Here is a 23,360-nt window from a genome sequence, read left to right as displayed (position 1 = left end):
TATGATTTTTTCCATAATCGAGCAGCCCTAATAGACTATGTCTTTGACATAGTCCTCTATGGGACGCTGGCCTTGACGAGGGCGGGCAACTGCTGGGTCCATATTGACGGTCTGTTATTCTGTAACAATTTCCACTGAAGAGGCAAGTTGCTCGAACCAAGTGCAGTTTATTCCAACATAAATCTTAAAGGTCCCATGGCATGAAATTTTCATTTTATGAGGTTTTTCAACATTAATATGAGTTCCCCTAGCCTGAATATTATCCCCAAGTGGCTAGAAATTTTGATCAGTGTAAACCGAGTTCTGGGTGTCTTTCTCTGACTTTGATAAAATGACAGCCCAGACAAGCTGATCTGGAATTTTCCTGTTATGACATCATAACGTTACACATACAATAACAGACAAAGACACATGGCAAACATGAGGGCTTAAATACACAAAGACTAATGACAAGACAAGTGACACCTGTGAACAGTGATTAAACAATGAACCAATGACAGAACACGACAAGATCACATGAGGGCATGGGAAATCACATGACAAGACCAGGAAACCTGACAGAACATGACAAACTTAGAAACGTGACAGTAAACATGACATTGAACATGATAAACTAAAAACAAGAAACATGAACCAACACCAAAACACCCTGTGACAGAAAGTAAATTTGAAATTAAAAACTTTGCCCAGTAAATTTGGTAAATAAATTTTGAAGCGTTTGGAGTGGAGTAGGCTACATGAAAAACGTAGCCTATTTAGATTCATAGTTAGGCTATATGTTTAAATATTAGCCTATTATATTATTGTTTCAATTTCATATGTTGATGATGAAAAGTGAGCAGCATGAGTAAGATAGGCTATAAGACACGCAATATGTCTTGAGACATGGAGAGGGGTCAGACATGATTTTAAATTGAGTGTTGTTTTGCTGAAATCATTTCTTTAAAGTGAATTTCGTTTTCTATAAATTGTATTTTAATTTTGATCAAGGTTTCATAAACTAATTGCCTGTATATTTAATACATAAGAAGCAAAATAAGAACGCAGGGAATGGATTGACGTGTGTAACGAACCCACTGGCCTCTTTCTGCAGCCTTTGAGTAAGGCTGAAAGCGTCTTTCTTTTTAATACATTTCTAGAATATATGCATTACAGTATAACATACAATATAATACAGTAGGCCTATTATAGATAGTTATGATATTTGTGCACCGGGGTCCGTGATTTCTAGGTTAAAGGTCCCATGGCATGAAATTTTCATTTTATGAGGTATTTCAACATTAATATGAGTTCCCCTAGCCTGAATATTGTCCCCAAGTGGATAGAAATGTTGATCGGTGTAAACCCCAGTTCTGGCTGTCTTTCTCTGCCTTTGAGAAAATGACAGGCCAGACGAGCCAATCCTGAAGTCTCCTGGTTTGACGTCCAAGCAGGAACGGTTACCTCCCTTTCCTCCGCCCAGAGAATCTGGCACGCCCATGCAAACGCTGGAGAGATCATGGGTTGTGAACGAGTGAACGCTGGCAGTTTCTCAGTGTTTGGATGTACAAATGAAAACAGAAGTCTTTTTTCAGTTCCTTCTGATCTGTGATCAGTGATTTCTTATGTGTAGCTAATTATTTATTCTTCGTGCACACGCTGTGGCTTCTCTCTCTCCCGACAGAACGGTGTTTTCGTGTTTTCTATCTTGTGAGTCAGTGTTTTTGTACGTCCTCGTCGCGTCTATCTGTTCTAAAATGTGCATACAGTCGGGAGTTTCTGCTTAACATCGGCAGAGCCACATCTTTAGAGATAAACCTCACGCACGCCGAAGCTCGGCCTTCAACATCCCCGACCCCCAGTACTGCATCTGGCCCACAGCGGAGGCACCAAACGCGGCGTGAGATTAAGCAGAAGGGGGGTAAGCGTGAGCATATCCGGCTAGGCTAGCCAGCTAACCCCACAATAAACTGGATTACATTCGATTACTGCTGTTGTATTTGTTTGCGCTGTGTAAGTTACTCAATGCGTGTCACTGACGCTTTTCATATGATTGGAACATATCTAGAAATAATGCTTTAATCAAACTTACTAACTCGTTCATCTCGCTGTAATGGTAGGCTACATTGCATGTGATACAAAGTTGGTAGAATAATGATGAAGACGGACTCGGTGTGACTGGGACTCGTGTTTATTCAGAACTCTCAGATACAAACACAATAAACTCGCGATGACAGACAGCGCTCTCACAACTCAGTAGTTACTATAAATAACTTTGTTAGCAATCGCTCCGTCTCCGTGATGTCCGGTTCGCGAACGAATCATTCTTTTGAATCGGTTCTTTTTAGTGAACCGAACCAGTTCACCAAATCGGACTGAATCGTTCTAAACGGTTCGCGTCTCGAGTCAGCGCTGATCCATAATTTACTAAAGTTACTAACTTTCTGACATGAGTGACAGCCCCTCCGACTAAAAAATAAACTAATAACCTGAAGTATATTCTAGTAACTACAACAGTTCACCCTGAACTGAGACATGCTGAGAGAACTGATGAGAAGTGAACTCAGGTCCATCCGTCTCTCTGGCAGTGGCAGCAGCTCGTGCGTCGTAGACCTCGTTAAACCACGCCCCCTCCGCTCATTTCAAATGCAAAGATGTCAGCCAATCACAACAGTGGGCGTTTTTTACTGAAGTCTCACAGCAGAAACGCCTCTTGAAACAGGGCAGTCAGCCACAGGGCAAACAGCAGTATAGACAAAATGCCTTTTATTTCTAAATTATGACATTTTATGATGTAAAAATCATACTAACAATATAAGTACACCTCAGGAAACACTATAAAATAATAGAAAAATGCCATGCCATGGGACCTTTAAAGTTATGCCACTAATGCGAACATGAGCGGTCCATGGCACCTGTTACCCATGGCTGTTATGAACTGCAGGCTACATCAATTAATTACAATACTTTCGTGCTATGGGCAGTGCCATTGATACAGGCAGCGGAAGAGCCTATTTTACACTGAGCTTGCTTCTGCTTTTCAGACATGGAAGTGTGACAAAGGTACATGGGCTATATGAATTCTCTAATGTGGATACAGGCATATTTTGTAGACATCACTGTACAACACATGTCCTTATTAGGAGAAAATATATGTCGTTTTAACAAGAAAAATATGTCGTTTTAACGACATAAGATCTCGAGAAAATTGACGTTTTTACGACATAAGATCTCGTTATTACGACATAATTATGTGAAAAAAATATGTATGTGGCAGCAATGCGTCACCGTAGTACGGAACTGTAGGCTACATCTCTAAATTACAACAATTTCGTGCAATGGGCACTGCCACTGATACAGGCAGAGGATGAGCCTATTTTTCTGCTTTTCAAACAAATGTGACAGGCATGGGCTAAATAAATTCTCTAATGTGGATACAGACATATATACACACATCACTATACCTACAACACATGCCCTTATTAGGAGAAAATATATGTGGTTTTAACGAGAAAAATGTCGTTTTAACGACATAAGATCTCGTTATTACGACATAATTGAGTGAAAAAAATATGTATGTGGCAGCAATGCGTCACTGTACGTTTGAAATGAGCTCAATTAGTGGACAAAAGTGTAACATTTCTACATTTAAACATTTGATATAGTATCTATGTTCTATATTGGCTCATGTGATTTGAAAGTCTTTTAGTTTTCATTTTATTCAAATTTAAAAAACGTCCCAACTTTTCCGGGATTCGGGTTGTGTGTGTGTGTGTGTGTGTGTGTGTATATATATATATATATATATATATATATATATATATATATATATATATATATATATATATATATATATATATATATATATATATATATATATATATATATATATATACACACACACACATATACATATATATATGTATGTATATATGTATATGTGTGTGTGTTTGTGTGTTATATTGTCTCTATAAAGTATATTTACTGTATCCTGTAAAATGCAAATGGCTTACTGTAGTACAGTACAGAAAACAATGTCTTATTATATATATTATATATTACATATATATATATATGTTCTGTCTACAAACGTTTGAATGATTGAAGACACTGTTGTTCTCCCAACATTCGGCTGTACCTTTTGACCCACCTCAGTCGTTTTAAAGGGTTAGTTCACCCAAAAATGAAAATTCTGTCATTAATTACTCACCCTCATGTCGTTGGACACCCGTAAGACCTCCGTTCATATTCGGAACACAAATGAAGATATTTTAGTTGAAAGCTGATGGCTGAGAAAGGCTTCACACAGGCCTCCATTGGCATTCAGTACATTGACACTTCCAAGATCCATGAAAGGCACTTAAAACGTCGTTACAAAGTCTATCTCACCACAGTGACTCTACAATAATCATACAATGCGACGACAATAGTTTTTGTGCGCAAAAAAAAATCAAAATAACACCTTTATCCAACTTGTTCTTGTCTTCCGTGTGCGCCTCCACGACGCATGCGCGAGAATATGACGCAGATCCGGCGTTCGGACATATGACCCAGAAGCGATTTGTTTACGAGCAGAGGAAGACGCGCGTGTCTAAGCTGTTGGATTCTACATTGATCGTGCTTTAGGTCTCGGCGTAGTGCTCAAAATGGAGCTTAAGTGTGTATTTCATCGATTCCCGAACACCGGCGCTACGTCATATTCTCGCGCATGCGTCGTGGAGGCGCACACGGAAGACAAGAACAAGTTGGATAAAGGTGTTATTTTGATTTTTTTTTGCGCACAAAAACTATTGTCGTCGCATTGTATGATTATTGTAGAGCCACTGTGGTGAGATAGACTTTGTAACGACGTTTTAAGTGCCTTTCATGGATCTTGGAAGTGTCAATGTACTGAATGCCAATGGAGGCCTGTGTGAAGCCTTTCTCAGCCATCAGCTTTCAACTAAAATATCTTCATTTGTGTTCCGAATATGAACGGAGGTCTTACGGGTGTCCAACGACATGAGGGTGAGTAATTAATGACAGAATTTTCATTTTTGGGTGAACTAACCCTTTAAGGTCATGATTGAGAACATGGTCTACAATAGTGGCCCTTAATTCATTAGAAACATGTCCACAATATCCAGCTCTTCCACTGTTCTGCCACCACACATCCTCCTCTTACTCCATTGTTGTTCTTGCACTCTGAGCTATTTTAGAGAACTGGTTGATCACTGGTTGATTTAATGCTTTGCATTGCCCTTCATTAGTGAAATTCAAAATGTATAGCCAAGAAAATCTTATCATTAAAACATTAAAATGTAGCAAACTCTTAAAAAAAGGTGCTATATGGCAATAAAAGTGGTTCTTGGCTCGTAATCATAGGGGAACCTTTTTAAGTGCTGTATAGCACCAATCTTGGTGCTTCAGGGGTTCTTCAGCGGTTCTTTGGCTGAGGTGCTATATAGCACCGCTACCATATACAGAACATGTGCTATAGCACCAAAAGTGGTTCCCCTAAGATTACGACCAAGAACCACTTTTAGTGCCATAACTATAGCACTTTTTTTTTTTTTTAAGAGTGCATGCCATGGGAACCAACAACGTCACATACATTTAGGCTATATTTCTATTTTTAACGCAGCCACTTTAAATTCACATAATGTTTTACTTCTGGGTAATATAATTTGGAAAATATATATATTTTAAAATATAATGAAACTTAACTGCCAATTGAGACAAAAGTTGAGGAAAAATACCAAGTAAAACACAAATTTGTAAATATTTTTTTAATATGTGCAGTTTTTAGCTTATAAAAAAGAAATCGTTAGAAAACCAGAGTGCCTGCAGATAAACTGTTAATGACTGACATTTCACACAATAATCAATGAAAATAGTTCCAAACCGCACAACAGCAGAACACTGGCCCTTGTCTAAAAGGAGTAGTTGTGTGGGTATTATTAAATATATATTTGTGCTTTTGAAAGAATTGGTAGAACATTTTCCAGTAATCTCAATAGAACAGTTTTATATTTATTTTTAATAGTTTCATATTTGTTTGGCCTCCTTTCATTTCGGCAACCCGGTTCAAATGAGCTTTCAAGAAGTTCATAGAACAATTTTTTAAAACATACATTCAGAATATACTCAAGTAGCTATGAATGTGCTTTTACTTAATCTAATTTAATAATTACCACTTCATCTAAATTACTTAATCTATTTTAATAATAGCTTAAATTATCGGGCATTTGACGGACAGACGGGCAGATGTTCTCCACACGCATGTCGCATGCACGTAGTCGCGTTTCTAAACTTAGATCGTTGTGACGTTCAGATGGGCAGACGTAATCCACACGTTAACTTCTAACGTGACGCCGCCGAGACGTCTGCATAGATCAACAGCTACATGTTACTGACGTGTCTACGTGACGTAATATTAGCGTGTACGTCTCCATATAAAACAAATGGAGACTTACACGCACGTATACACGTGTGTTATCTGTCATGCTTGTCAGTCTAGTCGCCGAATGGAACATTCCGAGCGTCATAAGCAGTGCGTATGGAGAGCGGGAGCTGCAGTTGTGCATTCACACACTGGCAGTGTTTGTCTCGCGCAGCTGAACCGCGGGTCGTGTATTGCAAATACAGACGAATATTGTCCATTCTGTCACATTTTCCGGTGTTCTCGTCCGACCCGTCTGTCTCATGCTTTGATTTATGATGGGCTGCATATATCTGCTGCAAATGTGACCGTGTTCCACTCTGTCCCAAACAGACATGCATATAACATGTTGTATATAAGTAGTTCACATGATAAACGTAACATTAAAGTTAAGATATGCTTCTAGTTTTAATAATTTAAACAGGCCTTTGAAGTTTGGGCAAAAACTTCTGGCAGTGGTGTTTTCTTTTTTTTCTTTTCTTTTTTTCACAGCGCTGGATGTCATATGGTGATTGTGAAACGGAACACTTCACTACATGATTTCATGGTGAAATTTGTTATTTTTCATGTTAATCAGGTCAGCTGCTCACGCTGATTTAAAGCCACAGTGCATTGTTCTGATCAAAATTGACATTATTAACATTAAAAATTTTATGCCAATGTGTCAGACTCGGTAGACAGCGTAAGCAGGAGACAGCCAGTTAGGAACCACTTCTACATGATATAACAATTGTTTTAACACTGTATCCTAAATGGTGGATAATTAAGCTATATATCATATGCTGAAGTACATTTCTGGAGTGTTAACGATTAAAAGAAAAAACAACAAGAACCGTACAGAATCGAAAACCGTGACCCTAAAACCGTGATACAAACCGAACCGTGGGTTTTGTGAACCGTGCCACCCCTAATAGGAACAGCTGCCAAGGAACATCTATGCATAGATTTCTATGGGTTTCATAGTAACACCATCTTGACCTTCTGTTTTTCAGTCAGAGCTTTTATCTACACCGAGAGTGACCATCCTAGAGGGCTCTGTGCAGGACCTTCTATTGACTACAGCTAATCCAGAGAAACCAGGAAGACACAAAATTTACGGAATACGCTTGGGTGAGGAGCATCATTTACTCATCATACTCTACTCTTCCTAATAACAGAGTGACAGATTCATGTTTTGACCAAATGTCGTCTCTGGCAGCTCATGGAGGTGGTGAAATCCATTCCCGCTCAGTGGTTCTGACCACTGGCACCTTCCTGTCTGGTGCTCTCTTCATCGGCCAAAACACTTCTCCAGGGGGGCGAATGGGTGATCCGCCTTCCTGTGCTGGTCTCTCTCATACCTTGAAAGAAGTTTTAGGGTTGAAGGTTGGCCGGCTGAAGACTGGTACTCCTCCCCGTATCATCAAGGATACGATCGACTTCTCCCTCACCCTTATTCGTTTGCCTGACCCAAGTCCCACTCCATTCAGCTTCATCAATACACACACACACTGCACGGTATGAATTACCAGTCATATGCTATACTTAGCTAATCATTTAAAGTATTAAGGGAATAGTTCACCCCATTTACTCACCAAAGCTGTCATTCCAAATCTGTATGACTGACTAAATATAAAATTCATAAGGAGAATTTTTCCTCTTTTAAGAAAGAAACGCAGCTTTGCCCCCCATATAACATAGTTACCACATATGAAAAACAAAACTACATAAAAGTAGTGTGCTATGTTCCATGAAGTTATACAACAGCTTTGTGTGAGTAGCAGAGCCAAATATTCATTGTTATTCACTGGTAAGCTTGCATTCTGCCCATTTAAATCATGACTAAAACATTACGCACAAAATAACAAGAATAAACAAAAAACACAAATTTTGGTTCCTCACAAGGAGGCCTATAATGCCTACTGAAAGCTATCTGTTAGAATTTTCAGTTCTCTCAATGGCAGTTGTTTGGCGGGCACAGGTCTCCATAGAAGTACATGACCTGCATGCTTCCATCTGTGCTCACTCGGGTTACTTTGCTTACTCACTCAGGGCCTAAAATGAACACTCGCCAAATGCCAAATGCGAATAAAAATTAGCATTGGCGAGTATTTGAAGCGGAGTGAATCGCCAGTTGGCCAGTAACATTTTTATGAATTCTAAGAAATGCAACGTTGTGAGAACATAAACGTGAATAATCGTGAACTACACTCGGGACAGTTGACGGGCTAGTGCTGCATCGTCACAAAAGTTTAAGCCTTGCTAATTTAAATATTCAATCACAAGAAGATGCAAAATGGAACTCAATTCGTTACTCACGTGCTGTGTGGGAAGTTTAGTGTGCGCACACATCCACAAATATTGAAATGAGCTCTGTTTCAAGTCTTCTTGTGCTTGAACGGACATATTCACAAAATTATATTTGAAAAAAAATGCAGTCTCTGCGAGTATCCTAGTAAACGCATGGCTTGAGTGAATGTAAGCAGCCGAGAAAGACAATGTATGTGTACAGTATCAGTGGATCTGTGATTAGCTCTTAAAGTGACAGCAGCCTTATATTCCTGTTGCTGTCTGTTTTCAATATTAATCAAACAAAAATGTTTTTAATATTAAACAAAAAAGGACAAAGAAAATATCACTCAATGCTCTTGATTTTTGAAACTTTTAAATATATATTATGATAAAAAAAAAAAATTTGTCATGGCTACTTCTAAATGCGTGTCAATTAAAACTTTTCAGCCTTGCAACCCCTTGGTTCTTCACACAAAGCTGTCATATGATGTGCCTTGAAAATCTCAGTGTCATCATTGTTTGGATTAGTAAACAACATGTTGTTAATTGTTTGTGTAGCCTGAAGAGCAGCTTCCATGTTATCTGACGTACACCACTCCTGGGGTAGACAGAGTGGTGAAAGAGAGCAGCCACCTTAACTCACACATACAGCAAGACACTAAAGGACCCAGGTAATGTTTGAGCACCAAAATTAACACTTTCCTATGGCTTAAGGTCAAGTCTTTTTGGAATTACCATAATAATGAATTTCTGACTAGTAAAGCTGTTAACATCCTCATAAATTCAAGCTGGAGCTCCAAATCGTATGAAAACTTCAACCTCTACCACTTTTCTATTGTCATATAAAAAGCAAAATGGCAGTGGCCTCAGCATTCAAAGGTAGCTAGGTACATTACCACACACACATTAGTTTATATACCATTTTAGCACAGCCAGTGTTGCCTGTTGCCAGTTCATAGCTCTGTTTTGGCATTAGAGGAGCATTTCAAGTTGAATTTATAGACTGATTATATATTGTATTAAGCTAATTTCAACAAGATGTGAATGGGGCATTGTTAAGTGAATGCTTGCATCAAATGTTAAATCTGACAGCATTTTTCACAGGTACTGCCCCTCCATTGAGTCAAAGGTGCTTCGGTTTCCAGGGCGACAACACCAGGTATGGCTGGAACCGGAGGGTCTGACCTCTGACCTCATATACCCTCAGGGTTTGTCAATGACAATGCCCCCTGAGAAGCAGCTCTGCCTCATCAGAGAGATCCCTGGGCTGCAACGCGCAAAAATTTGCTCTCCAGGTACATTTATAGTCAAGTCAAGTCAAATTTAGTTGTATAGCACTTTTCAGAAAATTAGGATGTTGACATTAATATATTTGTTTCGTATAGTTGTATCTAGCAAATTTGAGTGGGGAAATAATACAGTTTACATTATGCAATGATAAAAGCAATAAAGCCATTGAGATACGCTATGTACAGGGTTTGAAATTAGCACCCGCCAAACCGCCAATTGTGGGTGATTTAAAATCAACCATGGTAGGTAACATCGACTCGCTAGCCAATTTGGCACATGGCGGGTAATGATTCATAAATGATGTCCAATCACTTTGCATGACATCGCTATCAGAGCCCCTCCCCAAAACAAAGCCTAAAGAGTGCCGCACACTAAGAAAAGTGCCATGCCATGTCTTAAAAAATGTGAACACACTGTTTTCTATGTGTGTACTGCAGTAACTTCACACCGGAGTCACTGCGTTTATCGGCACTATGTGGGGATATGATTTTGTCATTATGACATGATATTTTGGGGCATGATTTTCATTATTATTATTATTATTGGACTCCTTGGAGTGAGAATGAGTTGGCTTTTTTGAATGGATGTCAATGGAGGTAAGGCTTCAATACACTTACTTTTGTAAGGAAACAGCTGATCACTTTTTTAATTGGCAGCATGGCTGCTGATGTTCAACGTGTTTACCATTAAACATTAATTTTAGAGTGAGCTGTATTTGGAAATTACAACAAAATGAATGCTGTTTCATTGAGAATTATGTTTTTATGTTTATGAATTATGTTTTTATTTCGATTTTATATAATTTTTATGGTATCCGCAAACAGTGACTGACATTGAAAGCTGAAAGCCATTCAATGATTCAGAATCAGCTTTAATAATATATATATTAAAATTTAAGCTGACAATTTGAAAATCTGGTTTATTTCTGATATTTTTATCATGGCTAAATAGAAGTTCTGAATGGCAGGTAACTTAAAATTTAGTTGCCAAATTAGCTGGTGAGTGAAAAAGTTCATTTCAAACCCTGGCTATAAAGTATATAGTATATAGTATAAATCGCCTTACGTGTATTGGACATACTTTTATATCCAACTTTATATAAAGAGTTGGATGATAATATAGTTACAATCTGCGACGAAAAAGAAGTCTTAAGATTTGCTATATGGTTTATAACGTTTTACATGAGTGCATCATCTGTATGTGGATATAATATATATCCAAAAATGATATATAGAGCTGTGCGATATGGTTTACATTTTATATATATATATATATATATGATGTATGTATGTATTGCTATTTTATGGTAAAGAACTGCCAACTAAGACAGTAAAAAATGGGGCAGTAAGGGGCAGGTAAATATAAAATGGGTAATACAGGGTTCCCGCGGGGTCTTAAAATGTCTAAAATTATTTTTTTTTAAATTTAAGGCCTTAAAAAGTCTTAAAAACGGCCAGATTTTCGCCCGAGGTCTTAAATTTAATTTAGTTAGGTCTTAAAAAAAGTGTTATCCTCGTTCATTTCCAGAAATGCTGGCTGCAGAAAGTTATTAACGTTACACTGTAGCAAAAAAGTATCGAATCGCGAAAGCGGAGCTCTAGAGTCTTTGCTGCTCCGCCTTCAGAGCGTTCGTTCGGGGTGTTGTAGTTCTTTCTGGGGGTGTTGGTACACGTACTCGGTGATAAAACTACAAATCCCATGATAAATGCAATTACCTGCCCGCAAAATACGTCTACATTTAATAACTTTGTATTTTTCTGGACAGAATGAGGCAGACATGCATTGTTTTATATTATTCTAAACAGTGATAAAGTCTGCACTCAATCAGCACTGCATACCTTATTATTATGAAAATAGTGAAGGCTTGAAGAACTCAAATACACCATAGCTTGATGCAGTCGTGTTTATTGTCTTCGTTTCATCAGTCAAAGCGTTTCTATCTTCAGTTTATCCTACATCGCTAGCTTCACATTAGGGCTAAGGATTACTTCTCTGAGGGAAATGTGGAGTTTCTGCTCGAGGGCGCCCTCTGGCTTCCAGTATGAATTAAACGTTTGGGTAACAAATATGAAAAATAATACTTCTCTCTAAATAAATTTATATGACAACCCATATGTTTTTCTCCAATGTACAGTTTTTCCCCCTCAGTGGATGCATAAGAGGCTCATATTTCATATTAAATACATAGACTTTAAGAAATTGATATCACAGATAAAAAGCACAGAATTTCTTTATTTTTTTATTTCTTTTTTACAATAAATCTTTAGACCTTTCTAATGATTTTTAGTCATAGGCTGTCTGCATATTAACAGGTAACCCAGCAGGTTTTTTTTTTGTAAAATAAGTTTTCTGTAAAATATAAATGTTATTTTATTAGTATTATTATTATATTGTTATATTTATTCTTAAATACTCTATTTTTAATTTTTTTAATAATTAAAATTAAAATGTTATTGTAATAGTAATATTTCTAATTTGTTAAATATTTGTATTTATTGAATATAATCATTATTATTAGTCTCGTTAATATATAAACATTAATATATAAAATGTTATATGCATACACTTTTAATTTGTAAAAAAATTAAAAATAAAAATTGCATTTTAACCAGAATAATCGCAATTAGAAATCTTCCCCAAATCGTGCATCCCTAGTTTATCCTATCACCCTAGTGCATCCCCTGTTCAATCTCTATTAGGCTATTAATATGCTGTTTTGTAATCTATTCTATTTGAGGGCAAGTTTGTTTTAGCCTATTTTCATTTTGGGCCTAAGGTTTTGGGCATTTGGCACGTTGTTGGCTGTGGAGGGTTACTAATGTCATTGCTTTATTGCTTTTTTTATTATTTCTTTGATTTAAATAATTTTGGTAATGCATCGTATAGGTCTTAAATTTCAATCTTTATGGTCTTAAAATGTCTTAAAAAGGTCTTAAATTTGACTTTCTGAAACCTGCAAGAACCCTGTAATTCACTGTGTTGATCTGCAATGGGCTGTACAGAAAGCTCAAAGGTTGTCAATGTTTTGCTCCAGGTTATGGAGTGCAGTATGACTATGTCTGTCCAACACAACTCTTCCCGTGGCTGCAGATAAAGAGCACTCAGGGTCTCTTCTTGGCTGGGCAGATAAATGGAACCACAGGCTATGAGGAGGCAGCTGCACAGGTAGGGCTGTTGTGATAACTGCAATATTGTAATACCGCGATACTGACAAGCCAACTGCAGAGGAATGCAAGCAACCACGATGTTCACGTGTTTTCTTTTCTTTCATAAAGCTATATCCTTCTTGTTTTACACTTCATGCATTTGTATCGAATTTTAAATAATTTAATAATAACAAGAGTAAATAATGTCATTTTTTAAAATTTAATTAAGACTTTGTGTACCATTGTGATTTGTACAGAGGCTCCGTAGATTTGCACTAAATAAGCCTAAACAGACAGCGAGTGAGAGAGACAGATCGAATGAACATGTGCGATTCCTGCGTCTGTTCTTCTTCAGGTCAAGGCATCCCATGCCATTTGGTTACCCTGGTGACGCATTGCTGGTCAGTTGAGGCTTGTAAAGTGGCAAGGTGTAAAATAAAAATAATCTGAACACCTTGTTTCATTAATGAATGAATCAGTGTTTTTGATCATATTAGTTGAATGGGCCGTTTAATTACTTAAAAATAAGTGGTAATGTAAGCTACACTTACTGTCAGCCTGTCTAGAACACACAGTGACAAGCAGTGCTTCTGATACTGGTGATATAGCAATAGTCTTATAAAGCCTCTCGTCCAGTCAGATTCGAGGATCGGAACTAACTGTTATACATATAACAATAGCCTAATGAGCTTATTGTCAGGTTTATGTAATGTGGACCTTTGTTTTGTTTGGATTCATCAATCGGAATGAATTTGTTACAATAAAGCCTGGTATATGACGTAGGGGCAGTCGTGGCCTAATGGTTAGAGAGTTGGACTTGTAATCGGAAGATTGCGAGTTCGAGTCTCAGGTCCGGCAGGAATTGTCGGTGGGGGCAGTGAATAACCAGAACCCTCCTCCTCCACCCTTCTCCACCCTCAATACCACGACTGAGGTGAGACCCTTGAGCAAGGCACCGAACCCCCTACTGCTCCCCGGGCGCCGCAGCAATATGGTGTGTGTTCACGGTGTGTGTGTGTTCACTAATTTGTGTGTGTGCACTTGGATGGGTTAAATGCAGAGCACAAATTCCAAGTATGGGTCATCATACTTGGCCACACGTTACTTCACTTTCACTTTTTCACAAGTCTTTTTCTGAACTAAAACAGCTCAGATTTAGGTGGAGACATGAATTAGGTGAGAACATTGGTGGGGTTGTAGTCTTTCCAGTAAGTTGAAACATGAAGGTAGAGTTGCAGTTTAGACGACTGGCTTATCTGTTTGCACAATGCTCGTACTAGTTGTTAAAATATGCATTGTGGTCCCAGCTGGACCATGCATGATGCTTTGCTGTAGCTGGCCATTGGGATCTCTGCCAAAGGCTTGTCTAGTCATTAGGGTCTTTACTGACTGTGTACAGGGGGTCTTTAAATTTTTTTTTTTAAACTGACAGAAAATATGTCTGTCTGCCTCTTGAACAACGTTAGGAAGACTGTTCCAAAGATAAATATTTACCATCCCTAATTGATTTTGATATTTTAAGTATTATCAACCGGCCAATGAGAACTAACTCCATGTGTCTTAATAACATATTCCAAGGGTAGCATATATAAAGTCAAAAGCAATGGTCCTAGTTCTAAGCCTTGCAGCACTCCATACCAATGGCATTCCATTAATGCCAACATAATTTTCGAGTCTATCCAAAATAATGTGGTCATTTGTAACTCTGATAAGTGCAGTTACTGTACTATGATACAGTCTGAAATATGTTACCTGACTGAAATACTTCATAGATATAATTTCTCTTTAAAAGGAACATACTGTAGTTTGGAATATGCACCTTTTTCTAGAAATCTTGATCTGTCCATTGTTAACTGATTCTCCAGGATCAAGTAGTGGTGTGGTTTAATAACAGCCAGCCTGAACGTTTTTGAATAATAACAATGTATTAATATTAAGAAGAGGTTCTACAACTTCAGGAAACATGTCTTTTAGTAGCTTAGTAGTTATAATGTCTGACATTAAATTCATTGATTTAGAAGATTTAACAAGTTTAGACAATTCATCCTCTCCTATATCAGAGAATGAATGGAGTTGTTTCTCGGGTGTTCTATAGTGTACTGTATATTGCGATACTATAGCAGATGGTTGACAACACATATCGGAGAAAGCATGATGTGTAAATCAAGCTGTGTATCTTAAACAAAAAAAGACTGCATCAATGTTTGGCAATTATTTAAAATTGAAATGGTCATTTGCAACACTACAATGTCTTCACAATAATTTTGATCACTTTAATGCATCCTAAATTCATTAAAAGTGTCCATCTTTTTAAAATATTTCACATAAAATGTTTCCAAACATTTGAATGGTAGTGTTATTTTCCAGTGTTTTCTGGCTGTCTCTTATGCATGCTTATTCTGTTCTCTGTTAAGGGTTTGTGTGCTGGGATCAATGCAGGTCGAACATCTCTCTCCATGCCCCCGGTGTCCCTCTCACGCACTCAGAGCTACATCGGAGTTCTAATTGATGATCTGATTGGACGTGGAGTGACAGAGCCATACCGTATGTTCACAAGCAGGGCTGAGTTCAGAACCTCCCTCAGACCAGACAATGCTGACCTACGGCTCACTCTCAGAGGTACAGTAAGATTTGTAAGGTACCTAGAGTGTAAAAAGAAAATATTTCCTGCACAAAGCTGTGCCTTTACATATTTTAAAAAGCTGAACAAGGAAAAAAAAGGAATGCATATTTTTTTATGGTTTAAACCAGTGTTACTCATTGCGCGGCTCGCACCAGCTTAATTTGCAGCTCACATGGCAGTACATAATATGGTGAAATGATCATGCAGTCAATACATAGCCTATATTTCATTAAAAACAAGCAGGGCTATAACATAACCTATTAAAAAATCTATTTGTAGGCTAAAAGAGCAGACACTTTATTTATATAAAAAAATACCCAAAAACAGTGGAATTACAAGATGGAAATATAGACTAGAAAGGATATTTAAACTTGCTCTATTCTTACGTCCATGACTTGCCTGTTTTGACTGTCTTTCCAGCTTTTACCCGCCGAATGTACTCCTATTGATCAACACATTCTCATAAAATGCGTATCTGTAACACAAATTGTATTTATCGTGTGATTTATACACCAAAATGACTTTTTACGTGCATATGATATCAACTAGGATTAGTGGTGTGGGTTACACGCCAGCATCATGAGCACAGACAGCGCGCCAGAATCGAGTTCTCTTTCGCTCTTGAACAAACTATAACACAGAATTATGCCAAAATGTCCGTTTTGTCGAGTATCATCATAAGAACAGTTTTAAATTAGTTAAATAACGTCTTAAATGGGGGAATCTATTTCATAGAGACATCAGTAGGCCTAATATTTGTATTAATATCAGTGAAACTGTCCTTCATTCATAAAACGATGCCATTGAACAATGCTTGTTTTTTCTACATTCATTTGGTGATTTACTGTGAAATTATTACATTATAAAATATATTAAAAACGTGTTTTAAACAGAAAAATGTGTGAATAATCTAGTTTTTTTTTTTTTTTTTACGATTGACAGCACTAAAATAAAGTTTACATTAAAAATATATTATGCATACCCACTATCTACCTTTTGTATTTATTGCATTGCATATTGTATGTTCAGGGATGACAGATTGATAAGCAGACATGCTATTTATGACTGGATGTAACCTTTGATACTTTGAGGTAAAAGTGGCTCTCCTATTGATTTTATCCTATCAGTGTGGCTCTCCTGAAAAAAATAGCGAAGACCACTGGTTTAAACGATGGTTTAAAAATGATCCAAATATTGTGTTTTAGGTTTTTGATGAATAGAACATTCAAAAGAACAGCCTTTATTTGAAATACAAATCTTTTGTAACATTATTAAACATTATTTTAACATTATTAAAACACTGTCACTTTTGATCCATTATATGACTGCTTGCTGAGAAAAGGTTAGGTTAGGTTACTTTATTGATGCCCGCAGGTAAATTTGTTTTGCAGTATGATGATGACATAATGAGTAAAAGGCATCCGTATCATAAAAAACAAACAAACAAAAAAAATTATTATGATACATGTGCTCAAGGCTCCACCACTCAAGACTTAGTATATAAACCTGTACCTTCATATACAAATACACATCCCTACATATCTACATATACCTATACCTATATAAACATACATACACGGAAAAAACCCTATTTATTATTCAACACTGTTAAAACAGCAGGAATAAAGCTGCTTTTATACCGTTTTGTTCTGCATCTTGGGACTAAAAACCTCCGTCTAGAGGAAAGAAGCTTAAACTCACTGCGCAAACGGTGGGAGTCATCATTTAAAATAGAGGTAGCCATCCTCTGTAACTGTCTAGTATACAGGGATGCTGGAGAACTGTGACTCTCCAACCAACGGACTAGACCATTTAACGATCTGGTTTAAGGAATTTCTTGCTTTTTAAGGTATTAATTTAAAAGAATTAATTTTGTTACAGCGTTACGTAATCAGGATTCAAAAATTTGGTAATTGTAATTCATTACAGTTACGTCAAAAAACAAATAACTAATTACTTGAGAATTAGAAATACTGTCAGAATTACAATGGTATCACTTAAAACTTAATATAATACAAATACAAAATAACCTATATTCCAGCTTATTGCCGGTGGGTCACAGGTTGATAAGAGATAAATCATTAATGTGTTGATTTTAATAAAGACACGTAACAAAACGCAACGAACGCGCATATCTCTTCAGGGAAAACTAATCAAGGAATTAATCAAGCATATGCCTAGAGCACCTCCTAGTGTTCATTATATGCAACACAAAGGAAAAAAACCTTCCGCTTAAAGGCCCGGGTATACTTCACTTACCGCGCCCGGACGCGTCACGCGCGCAGCCCTGTCCGCGCGTCTTTCAAAGTATACTACACAACGGATGCGCGCGGAGGATCGCATTCGACACATGCGCAGTAAAAAAGTGTCTATGCTCCACCAGACATCGGAGGGCAGCACTGAGTCCTGTCATCAACGGGACATTCGCTGGGCATGATCGGAGAAGAACTGTAGTGCATCCACCATTGCTACATAGTTTGGAAGAAACACTGAAGAATCAAAAATTCTCTCTTTTTTTTCCAAGCGTGTTGTTTTTAAACCGGTCTTTGCACACAACTTTCTTCGACGGCTGAACACTGTGCTCAATACTGTGTTTATTGCCACCTAGTGGACTCTTCTGTACTGCTGGCGCATGCGCTGTTGCACGCGGACCGTCCGCGCGGTCACAAAATTTGGGCTGCGCGCGGACGGGGTGTGCGGCCGGCCGCGAGCCCTCCGAGTGACGAAAATTACGTCATGCGGGCGGTGCACGAACGCGGACGGCCGAAGTATACCCGGGCCTTAATAGCTTTCTAAAAAAAAAAAAAAAAAAATTATATATATATATATATATATATATATATATATATATATATATATATATATATATATATATATATATATATATATATATATATATATATATATATATATATATATATATACAGTGAGTATATATGTATTTGAAGTATTTGAACACCCTGCTATTTTGCAAGTTCTCCCACGTAGAAATCATGGAGGGGTCTGAAATTGTCATCGTAGGTGCATGTCCACTGTGAGTGACATAATCTAAAAAACAAAATCAGAAATCACAATGTATGATTTTTTTTAACTATTTATTTGTATGACACAGCTGCAAATAAGTTTTTGAACACCTGTCTATCAGCTAGAATTCTGACCCTCAAAGACCTGTTAGTCTGCCTTTAAAATGTCCACCTCCACTCCATTTATTATCCTAAATTAGATGCACCTGTTTGAGGTCGTTAGCTGCATAAAGACACCTGTCCACCCCATACAATCAGTAAGAATCCACCCCATACAATCAGTAAGAATCCAACTAGTAACATGGCCAAGACCAAAGAGCTGTCCAAAGACACTAGAGACAAAATTGTACACCTCCACAAGGCTGGAAAGGGCTACGGGGAAATTGCCAAGCAGCTTGGTGAAAAAAGGTCCACTGTTGGAGCAATCATTAGAAAATGGAAGAAGCTAAACATTACTGTCAATCTCCCTTGGACTGGGGCTCCATGCAAGATCTCACCTCGTGGGGTCTCAATGATCCTAAGAAAGGTGAGAAATCAGCCCAGAACTACACGGGAGGAGCTGGTCAATGACCTGAAAAGAGCTGGGACCACCGTTTCCAAGGTTACTGTTGGTAATACACTAAGACGTCATGGTTTGAAATCATGCATGGCACGGAAGGTTCCCCTGCTTAAACCAGCACATGCCCGTCTTAAGTTTGCCAATGACCATTTGGATGATCCAGAGGAGTCATGGGAGAAAGTCATGTGGTCAGATGAGACCAAAATAGAACTTTTTGGTCATAATTTCCACTAAACGTGTTTGGAGGAAGAAGAATGATGAGTACCATACCAAGAACACTATCCCTACTGTGAAGCATAGGGGTGGTAGCATCATGCTTTGTGGGTGTTTTTCTGCACATGGGACAGGGCAACTGCACTGTATTAATGAGAGGATGACCGGGGCCATGTATTGCGAGATTTTGGGGAACAACCTCCTTCCCTCAGTTAGAGCATTGAAGATGGGTCGAGGCTGGGTCTTCCAACATGACAATGACCTGAAGCACACAGCCAGGATAACCAAGGAGTGGCTCTGTAAGAAGCATATCAAGGTTCTGGCGTGGCCTAGCCAGTCTCCTGACCTAAACCCAATAGAGAATCTTTGGAGCGAGCTCAAACTCCGTGTTTCTTAGCAACAGGCCAGAAACCTGACTGATCTAGAGAAGATCTGTGTGGTGGTGTGGGCCAAAATCCCTCCTGCAGTGTGTGCAAACCTGGTGAAAAACTACAGGAAACGTTTGACCTCTGTAATTGCAAACAAAGGCTACTGTACCAAATATTAACATTGATTTTCTCAGGTGTTCAAATACTTATTTGCAGCTGTATCATACAAATAAATAGTTAAAAAATCATACATTGTGATTTCTGGATTTTTTTTTTTAGATTATGTCTCACAGTGGACATGCACCTACGACGACAATTTCAGACCCCTCCATGATTTCTAAGTGGGAGAACTTGCAAAATATATATACAAAACTTAACAGAAATTATTTTGATACGAATGTTTTCCAACATGATGTAAATATTAAAGCAGCACTAGGTAGGTTTTGCTCTCGGGGTCCCCCTACAGTTGGGAAACAGTATTGTCCTCTACTTCTGTCGTAAACTGTCATCCTACACAGGGGATGCATCGCACGTGCATTTATTGACATGACAACCATGATAGCCCTGAACACTGCAGGAGGAGTTCACATGCAGGTGTTCTGCTTGCGTCGCGTGTGAAATGTCTTCATCCCAGGTACAGTGGCATATGTTTCAGCATGTCATATAAATATAATTTCATGGGTTTTATTTTTTTTCAAACGCCAAATGATCGCGATGCTCACGTTTACAAGCCAGCGTCATTATAGTAGCCTAGTCTATTGGTTACCGTTTTACAGAATCTATAGGATACTTCAATTCAATGTTTGAGTGGTAGGTAATAACCATATATCGTCAATATTATAATATCAAGCTACCATAGATGAATCTGCAAATTTGAAAAATCGATTTGCATTATAGCTTGAGGCAAGACAAATAAACAAATATCACAGACATGTTAGGTATCCTAAAATATGATTTTGTACGTCTTATGTATTTACTTGCAAGAATGTAGCCCCTCCTCCTTCAGCTCACGCCAACGAGCAAACGCTGGCCCAATGTTGATCCTCGTCCTGCTTTTAATCCGATCACTTTCTCGTTTCCTCTTTTTGCTTTCCTCCGACAAAACCTTTGCTTTCTTATTTTTCTGTGCTGCTTCGGCCATGACTATAACATTCGGCAAACAAATGATAGTTGGGCTCGCACGTCCGAATTTAAGGAAGTGGGGGTGGTGGTGGAAGTGACGTATATGCCGTAAAGCGGTCGAACTTTGTAGTTCTTTTTGTTCTCGGGTTACTACCCGAAACCCGAAGTTTAAAAGTACGATTAAAAACGATACAGACCCCGTCAGGCTATGGCAGACGTGTCATTCAACCTGTTGTAAGTCGATGTATCATCACAAGAGTCTTGAAAATATATTATAAAGGTTGAAAAGTTACCTAGTGCTGCTTTAAGGTGTTTAAAGCTTAATTTTTCATCAAGCACTAATTAACATTCTCTCATTAATCTATGCAGTTGCCGTAATCACTCGTTTAAGCAGGCAAAACACATCAGAGAGAAATTTTGAAAAGAGAATTAAAAACAAAAAATTGTGGGAGTGTTAACCACGACGAATCAAGTGAATGTAGCCTATATGACAATAAAGCCCACATATCTGGCCTTTGCTTGGGATGAATGTATTTAAATTCTTGTGTGTTCGGGAAATTGCAGTGACGGAAACCGTGACAATTTATGGTTGAAGGTAATGTAAGTAAAGCCTGTAACGCCTGTGTTTAGGCTATTAAGGAAATGCAATTTTGCTTTTACTTTAAGCTAAATGTTCATTTAAAAGCAGCCTAGTATAATGTTACCATATCATTATTAAGAATAATTAGAATAATTGTAATGTGACGATCGGGTGCAGATATCTAAATCACAGAAAACCAAAGGTTCGAGTGGGTGGTGGCTGGATGATCTATATTAACAGCGTATTTGGTTGACATTATCAACTGAATCTGGACGTACACCATGTTGTCATTATCATGTGACCTACCAGTGTCAGTTAACGTCGCCTCACTGCCATTCATAAATTCTCTCTTTTGGCCTAGTAAAGTGTCCATTGTATGCAGGGCTCCAGAGTGCGACTAAATGGTCACATTTTGCGACTAAAATTTGAGAGTGTGCGACTGAATTTTACATCCAGTCGCACATGTGCGACCAGTAAATTTGCCTGCTGTCGGTACAGGAGAAATTAAGAAAATACACTTACTAATTATAATTGATAGACGTTATGTCTGGCAAATTCTATCTTTGCCAGCCGTTTCTATATGAGAGAATATTAAACCATTTGTCCGTGATGCATTTTTGCCATTCGCAATCCAGAAGAGAGAGAAAGCGAGTGAGCTCTCTCACGTGGAGCTACAGCGAACACAACACCACAGTCAGCTTAATGAGGGACGATGGCCAAGAGAACTACACAAAAGTTTAGTCTGCTTAAACTTTAGGGATGTGCTGTGATATTAATCTAATTTTATTTTCGATTTTGGCTTCCAAGAATTATAAAAAGATGGTATGAGGTAAAACTATTCCTATAGCCGTGTTCGTCGAGCTCATGCTTCCCTTCACAGCTGCGCTGTCATTTCTCCCTAAACCTAAACTAAACGCCAGATTCAGTGATTGTTGTAAACTGCAGTCTCTACTGTTGCTAAACTGCGGGATGTGTTCGATAATAAAGAGCTATTAAATGCACAATAATCCAAGCAAGAGACGCTGTTTCCAACTTCAAGGCGGCTTATGTGTGTGTGCTGCGAAATGGACCGACTTGCACTTAATATTTTAGTTCTTCGTGTGCGCGTCTAAACCATCAAATAAACAACAAATAGCCGCCGCCGGTGTCAAAATGACCGGATTGGAGAGTAGTTATTTTAACAGTTTATATCTTAAATGGGCGTAAATAGTTTGGAGAAATAGGAGAATATGATATTATTAGTTCTACATTCGATCGGTCTTAAAGGGGCAGCGTCTAATAAACCTGCTGACGATTGAGCCATTAATTAGAATCGAACAAAAGGCAAATAGAAAATATTCACATCTCTTGAATTAATAACTTTAGCTTTTATAAGCATTAATCTATCAATTTATACAGTGAAAACTATGCAGTGCTATTTTACATTTCATTACTTTATTAGATTTCTTTGTAGGTTTGTTCTTTACTGTAATATTAATGTTAGCAGACCTTCTGAACGCCTGCACACTGGTCTATTTACAAATGGATGTTTATATTTTTTTCAAACTTTGCGGTTTCTTTTGCTATAGATATTTTACTTTTCAGATTATAAAGCCATGTTATTTATGTTCTTAATTATGTTTTTTTTTTTCATAAAAATAAAATAAATAAAGTATAATAAAAAGAACCGGTAAGAATACTGTTAAAGTACCGGATCGATAAGCAGTATCGGTAAGAGTAGTAATACCATTAAAACCTTAACGATTCCGATCCCTGTTAGTAATAC

General features: G+C 37.8%; 1 protein-coding gene across 2 annotated transcripts in view; it reads left to right on the top strand.

Moving 5' to 3' along the window:
* Positions 1-23,360, top strand: part of mto1 (mitochondrial tRNA translation optimization 1) — a 45,983-nt gene that overhangs the window by 6,198 nt on the left and 16,425 nt on the right. For both annotated transcript variants that reach the window (XM_079845851.1, XM_079845850.1), the window contains exons 4-9: positions 7,393-7,510; positions 7,599-7,897; positions 9,230-9,342; positions 9,776-9,966; positions 12,996-13,126; positions 15,522-15,726. In XM_079845851.1, the coding sequence (XP_079701977.1) occupies positions 7,393-7,510; positions 7,599-7,897; positions 9,230-9,342; positions 9,776-9,966; positions 12,996-13,126; positions 15,522-15,726 (1,057 nt within the window). The remainder of the gene's footprint in view (positions 1-7,392; positions 7,511-7,598; positions 7,898-9,229; positions 9,343-9,775; positions 9,967-12,995; positions 13,127-15,521; positions 15,727-23,360) is intronic.

The sequence above is a fragment of the Gobio gobio genome (genome assembly GCF_949357685.1).
Source record: "Gobio gobio genome assembly, chromosome: 20".
Lineage (NCBI taxonomy): Eukaryota > Metazoa > Chordata > Actinopteri > Cypriniformes > Gobionidae > Gobio > Gobio gobio.
This window is presented reverse-complemented; position numbering and strand designations above follow the sequence as displayed.